The sequence below is a fragment of the Leishmania major genome, chromosome 35 (genome assembly GCF_000002725.2).
Source record: "Leishmania major strain Friedlin complete genome, chromosome 35".
Classification (NCBI taxonomy): Eukaryota; Euglenozoa; class Kinetoplastea; order Trypanosomatida; family Trypanosomatidae; genus Leishmania; species Leishmania major.
The window spans coordinates 838,001-844,927 of NC_007284.2; the positions used below are offsets into that span (position 1 = coordinate 838,001).

General features: G+C 51.9%; 1 protein-coding gene across 1 annotated transcript; it reads left to right on the top strand.

Annotated features, from left to right (window-relative positions):
- Positions 1 to 1,744: 1,744 nt before the first annotated feature.
- LMJF_35_2075 (hypothetical protein) lies at positions 1,745 to 2,449 on the top strand (the record flags this gene model as incomplete). The annotated part of the gene is made up of 1 exon (XM_003722552.1): positions 1,745 to 2,449. One exon carries the CDS (start codon positions 1,745 to 1,747, stop codon positions 2,447 to 2,449), a length of 705 nt encoding a protein of 234 aa, XP_003722600.1.
- Positions 2,450 to 6,927: the final 4,478 nt, after the last annotated feature.

A 6,927-nucleotide genomic window follows, 5' to 3' on the forward strand; every position in this document is an offset into this window, starting at 1 on the left:
TTTTTGTCGCGACAGCTTCCAGTGCATGCCAGCTTGTTCTGGTTGCTCTCTCTCCCTCTGTGTGCAGGTATGGGTCGCATGGTTTTCTTCTTCCCGTTTTTTTCCTCCTTGTGCAGCTGCATTGTGTGCCGTTTGGTTCTCCTCCCCTTCTTCCCCCGCCCCCCTCTTGGCTGTTGTTCTTGTTGCTGCTGCTGCGCGTTCGCACCGGCCACGCGCCCTCCTCTCTCCCTCACTGCGTGCCGTAATACCCACTCCCCATTCCCTTCCCCTCTTCTCGGAAGGTGACCAGCCGAACCACAACGAAGGAGAGAGGAACATCACAGATCCCCCCATCCCCCGAAAAAACAATCTGCTCTCACATATTACGGCACATATACACCTAGGAACGAGGGAAGGATGGCAAATCTCGCTTCCCTTGGACCTCCCTCTTTGTATGACCTGCAGTTGGTACGTGAGGTCAGCTCCCGCCGCCGCCGCTGCCCCCCTTCCTCCTCCTTTCCTCCTAATGACGGACAAGAAACCCAAACCGGTGGTTTCCTATGGGTGGTGCCCGGAGAAGCGATTGGCCATGTGTCGATTCTAGGCTCAGTCATACATCCGCTTCCTTCTCTGAAGTTTTTGTTTCTCGTTTCTTGTGTCCCACACATCAGTCACGCCCTTCCCCGATGACGCCGGCAGCCTCCCTGTGGTATCAGAGTCCAATGCTCGCTCTGCGCGGAAGCGGAGAGCCTGGCGCCTGCACTCGGGTACAGCTGGCGGACTCTTAGCGCCGGCGGACAGGTCTGGGCTGGCGCGGCGCCGAAGAGGCTTGCGGGCATGGCCCGCTACGATTGGACCAGCTCACTACGAGTCGTGTCGTCGATTCGACCAACATAAGCGCCCCCCCCTGCTTTTCTGCCTTAGCTGCGTTGCGGCAATGCTGAGCGTAGTCTTTGACCTGGCCTGCGCTGTACGCGGTAGCACTGCAATGGGCTTCGCGGCACCAAGCGGCGCTTGTTGCCCCGGCTCCTCAACATAGCCGCAGCGCAGCAGAGGTAAGCGAGCTGTGGGTGCATGCGTAGAAAAATATATATATATATATATATACATTGTTGGCGTGCTTGTAGTGGTGGAAGAGACACGTTGAGGGACAAACAAAACTTCCAGTCGCGAGGTTTGATGACTAATCTTCTCTTTTTCCCGCTGCTTCTCCTTGCAGAATTCGTGTACCCTCTTGTAGGGGGTCTCCGCTGTTTCTTTCGGATGGCTTTTGACCGCGACGTACAGGTGTATATATATATATATATATATGTGTGTGTAAAGGGGCTTGGTAGCCCCATTTCCCCCCTCCTATGCTGGGGAGGATGTTAACTGGTTTTACGATCGTGTGTGTGCGCTCGACTCAGTCCCACCCAACCAGCCCCGTCAAGCTGGCCACCGTGAGATACATGAACGAGGAAGAGTGGACACTGTATTCTCGTAGACGTCATCGGAAATATGAGCGGTGATTCGTGAAAGCGGAGCGCAGAAGCCGGCTCCCCCCCCCCGCCCGCCCCTGCCTGGCGGCGTCCAACGCGTTTAGTGACATCGCCCTATAACAGGCCAGCAAAGGGGAAGGAGCCCCTCGACAGTTACCCGCTTTCCCCTCTTATCCCCATCGCTCCTTCTCTCTGATCTAACGCCAGCGAAGGCAGGAGCTATTCGTGTACATCTATGTGTATTATTATATGCACAGAAACATTCATCCGTAAGCAGGGTGAGCGTCATGCTTGGGTTGACGTCGGTGATGCAGCGCATTCGTTTTTGCCTGCGAGCGTATGTGTATGGAGACCGCAGCAGCGCCCTTTGCCTGTCGCATGCGCGGTTCTCATCCAGACGTTACCACCTGTTTCTTCTCCGCAACGTTCCTTCCCCCCTTCTCCGTCCCTCTTCTTCTCCCATCACCGTATGCTACCTTGTGCGAACCTTTCATCTATGCCGATCTACACCCGCACCCGAACCGGCTTCGCTCGCCATCTTCCCGCTCCCCACTCCCTCAAACGCCACCCCCCCCGTCTCTGTCCCGTACTTTGCCACCCCCGCTGTAAAGTCTGCTGATTGCCATTCTATTATCACCGCCCTCTTCTCCTTTCAACTCATACCGGCACTCCCATCAGCTGCAAGAGGGTGTGCTTCGTTCCACAAGCTCTCTGCGCGTTTGTCTCTTGTTGGTGAGTCTGGCACCCGCCTCATGGTACCGGCCCGACTCGTTCTCGACCTCTTTCTCCCCTTCTCTCCTCAACTCTCCCCAGCGTTCGAGCTTGGCCCACCTCCCCATCCTCCGCTTATTCTGGTACTGCTGTTTGTTGTTGCCTCGTGGCGCCTATCGCTTCCTCCCTTGTCCTTCGTGTCTTGCCCTTGGCTCTCCTCACTGAGCAGCTGTGCTTCAGCTTCCTTGTGTGTGTGTGTCCTTTTACGCTGTTGTAGCTGATCATCGTCACCGCATCGCACCATAGACCGAAGGAGTTTCGTGGACAGTCGTGTGCTGCGGGCGTTGTTCCATAGTGTGTGCCACACGCGCGTGTGCGAACCCCTCCCCTTTTTCCATTGGCGAGCAGAAACCGCGCAGTGCCCGCCATCCATCTCTGCTTGTTTGGCGCCCTAATTTTTCATTTACTTTTCCTTCTATCTCTCGTCGTCGTCGTTGCGTCGCCATTCCGGCTCATCATTCCTTCGTTTGTGTGCGTGTGTGCGTCTCTCTCTGGCTCTGTTTGGTCTTCGCTGCCACTGGTGGCACTCCCCTCCCCTCCCCTCCCTTCCCCCCAACCACACACACACACACACACACACACGCGAACAACGACACATAGAGACGCTCTTTTCGTTTCCTCTCCAAGGGGAAAAAGGGAAAAGGGAGGTGAGCGAGCAACACAAGAAACGCGCACCAACAAACAAGGCTGAGAAAAAAAAAACAAAAAGAGAGAGGACATTGAAACCGCCACCAGGACAAGAAACATTATTATTTTGTTCTTTGTCTGCCGTGTTCGTTCAAACAAGGGCAAAAAGGGAAAACGATAACGGTAAGAAAACCGCTGAAACAAAAAAACAGAAGATTAAGAAAGCATCCGGTACCGGAGAGGAAGGGAACAGACCTACATCCACGGCCTGCTCCCTCACCACCTTCCCCCTCTCCCTCCCACTTGTTCACTATTGTGCACGCATTCCTGTCTCTCTCTCTCTCTCTCTCTTTCTGTGAGTGTTCGCGTGCGTGCTAGTCATTGGAACGGAAAGGGAAAATAGAAGAATAAGACGCAGAACCAATCTCCAATGAAAACGAAGTTGTAGCAGCAAAGGGACCCAAAACACACATAAAAAAACGTGACTACTAACCGCTCATTTCAATTCGCTTCTTCCCTTCCGCCGCGGTGCCTTTCTCCCTGCGAGTGTGTTTGTACCTCTGAGCCTCCCTATTCCATCTTTCCTTTTCGTCTCCATCTGATTCACCGAATTCGACTTAAAGCCCCCCCCCGCACGTCCCCATATGTTCCTCCTTCCTGTTTTTCTCTCAGCAGTTTTCTCTCATTGTCTTCACCTCTCTCTCTTTTTTTGCTTGGCTTGCCACTTGGCATGTGTGTTTGGTTCCGTTTCGAGCGCTGAGTGTCCCTTCTCTGTTCGCCACTCTTCTCCTTCCTTCCCCCTTTTTTAGTTTGGCTTTTTTTCTTCGTATCTTTGTTTGGGTTCTCCTTTGACCTGCCGCTCCCATCTTCCTCTCTCGTACCGCCATTCTACTGCCACGATCACTACCTACGGCCACCAAGAACACCCTTTTCTCTTCTCCCAAGTGAGGACTCCTTGTTTTATTTTTGTTTGTGCTTACTGTTTTTCTTTTGTCGCTTTCATCACTGCCGCTTCCTTTTTGCGTGCTCCACTCCTTCTACCCCTCACCTTTTATTGTCCCCTCCATCAAGGCGATACGAACATCTAACACGACAGCGACGCTCTTTTGGTTTGTGAGGGCTTCTTCTGTTTCTTTTGTTTTTTTTTTTCGTGTTCTTTTTTCTTGGATCTCTTCCCTGCCCCTGTTTGCCCATCTCTTTGTCCCACTTTTGTTTTGTTGTGAAAGTTGGGCTTGAATTTTCATCGCCTTTTCGTGCTATAACTCCCTCCGTGTTCTTTGTAGCCCCACGCTCACCCCATTTTTCCTTGCGTTCTTGCTGGCTTTCCTCGTGTCCTCTTGTAGTCTTATATTTGCCGCGTCGTTTTCGCGCGCGCGCTCTCTCTCTCTCTCTCTTTCTTCATACGAAGAGAGAGAGAGGCCAAGGAAAAGGGAAAGGAGAACACAGTCTTGTACTCTATTTTTGAGTTTGGACTGCCGTTTTTTCTTTTTTTTTTTGCTTTCGCTTCGCTGGTCTGCGTCTTCGTTGGTACTCCTCAACGCCAACCCAGTCTCCCACCCCCGGTCTCTCGGAAGTTCTCTGCCCATTTTTCTGAGGCCTTCTCCTTCGTATTTTCTTTCCTTTGCGTTGCCCCCCTTTTTTTGCCTCGCTTGTCTTTGTTGTTCCTTTCGCTTTGCTGTGTGCGTTCCAAGTCACGGCATATCAGGACACCAACAGAAGGAAGCGGTTCGTCTTTCTCTGTAAGGATCTCTCTGCTTCTCCCTCATTTTTGTTTTTGTTGTCTTAGCTTCTCATAGCTTTTTCCACCACCCCGCAACCCGGGCACATTCTACTAGGACCTGTTACCACCCTCTCCCCCTTTTCCCCTGCCTTTCGTCTTCTCTCTCTCGTTTTCCTGATCTGAGACAGATAGACACTGCAAACAACGAAGAGTAAAACTGCTGCCTCTGTGTCCTCTCGTTGTCCTTGCGCTGTATTGAAGCTCCTTTCTTCCTCTTTACTGCCGGCTTTTGTTGTTGTTCTGATTTTCGTACTTTCACTGAGCGGCTTGCCTACTCGTGTTCCGTGGCTTTACCTTGTTTGTTCTGTGTATTATTATTACGTAAAAAGGTCACCGACACAAAGCGGTGTGCATCACCTGAACGACTTTTCTGAAGACCACGGAAACATCACAACGTGGACTGCGGATTAAAGTGCCCATTTAGAGTCGCAAACAGCAGAGGAAAAACAAAGGGGGGAGGGGTCGAAAGAGACGGCTTGAGGGGAGGGTGTGTGTGTGTGTGTGTGTGCATCCGCATTGCGGGAAAGCACGCGAAGCAAGTGCGAGCCGCCATTACAGCCATCTCGTTTCTTTCTCTCTTACAACTCTATTCATGTATGGCTCTCTTCTGTTCTCTGTTGTCCGCTCTTCCTTTGTGTGTCTTGGCTATCAAAAGTGGTAGAATAAGTCCGTACTTCTCCGGTATTTTCTTCCCCTCCTCACCCCTGCCACTGTTCACCTCAAAGACGCTGCGTGTTCTCTTTCGGACAAACCAGTAGATCATCGAAGGCGGAAGCACAGCAAAGCGGCGAAATATAAGCACAGTCACCTGCTGGATAAGTGTCTCTCCTCTTTTTCCCCTCCCCCTTCGTCCTTTTTTTGTGTTTGTAAGAAACAAATCTCGTTTACGTTCTTACATTTTTCTGGGGCTCTGGCTGTTTTATTATTTAGTTGTGTGTGTGTGTGTGTGTCTGTAAGGGTTTTCTGTGTGGCTTTGCGTGTGTATCCTCCTATTCGTTCCCTTCGTTGTGGGACAACCAACAGCGAAACGCAAAACAATTCATTAGAGGATTCAGAGATTGGAGGTGTACGATCGCCCTCGCCGATCCACCTGCACCCCATCCTGATTGTCGACTCGCTTTGCTTTTTGCCGTCAGAGCTCGGCCAAAATCATCGACGTTTCTCCCCCTTTCCCAACGCCTCTCTTCCTCTGGTGGTTTCTCTTTATTTCGGCTCTCCCACTTTTCCTTCGTGTATGCATTGAACCGGGAGGGGGCGCGCGAGCTTCCACGTCACCGCCTTCTTCGTTCTGTCTTTTTGTTTCCCCTGTCAGCCTTTGAGAAACGCAAAGCTGACAAAGGCCGATCCCACGCACGACAAGCCACTACCACCACCCCAAAAAACAAAACCCCTGTGTGTGTGTTTTTTTTTTTTCGTTCTTCTGCACGAGGGAGAGAGAGAGAGAGAGAGAAAGAGAGGAACGAGGAAGCGCCGCCCTCCACGTTGTTACGGGTGCGCAGTAGTGGTACACAGCCTTGGAAAGTACGGAACAAAGTGCGAGAAGAAAAGCAGCCGCAGCCGCACCCGTTGTCCGTGGGGTACCTCTGTTCTCTGAAGCGACATAGTTACATCCATCAGCCGTTGAAGAAGATTCCTCTGTATATATATCTATATATCTATATCTCTCTATATATATATATTATTCTTTTCTTGTTTTCATTTTGTGTTGCTCCCTCTATTTTGCTTGAAGCTTGCGCGTGTGCATTGCGTTGAGGAGCATCTTTCTTCGTTTCAGTTTCGCATTATTATCAGCCGACATCTTTTGCGCAGTCCTCTACGCTCACAGCGGCTACCTTCCAACGCATCAAAGCTCCCTGACACACACACACACACGCGAACACGAACACGAACACAGCTGCAGACACCACTACTATTTCTACTACTACTACTACTACTTCGATTAAAATGCTCGGCAACAACCGCAACGGTGACCATCATCACCCATACAACACCTTTACGGCGACGGAGGGCAACTCCCCACACTCAGATGATGACAGCCACTCGCACACACCACCAGCAACCTTGCGGGTCCATCAGGACCCCCATGCGAATCTACCGCTCGCAGCAGCGCAGCTTTCCGATGCGTCTGTGCCACTGACGGCGGCGACGAACACCGGTCCCTCCTCTGCTCCACACGTGATAGCAACGCCCTCCTCGTCGAACAACACTGCGGTTGCCGCATCGAAGTCTGCCCGGGCGCCTGGCCCCGTCAACCTTTCCGGTCAGCCGTCAAAGGGGGTGGAGCTGGACGGA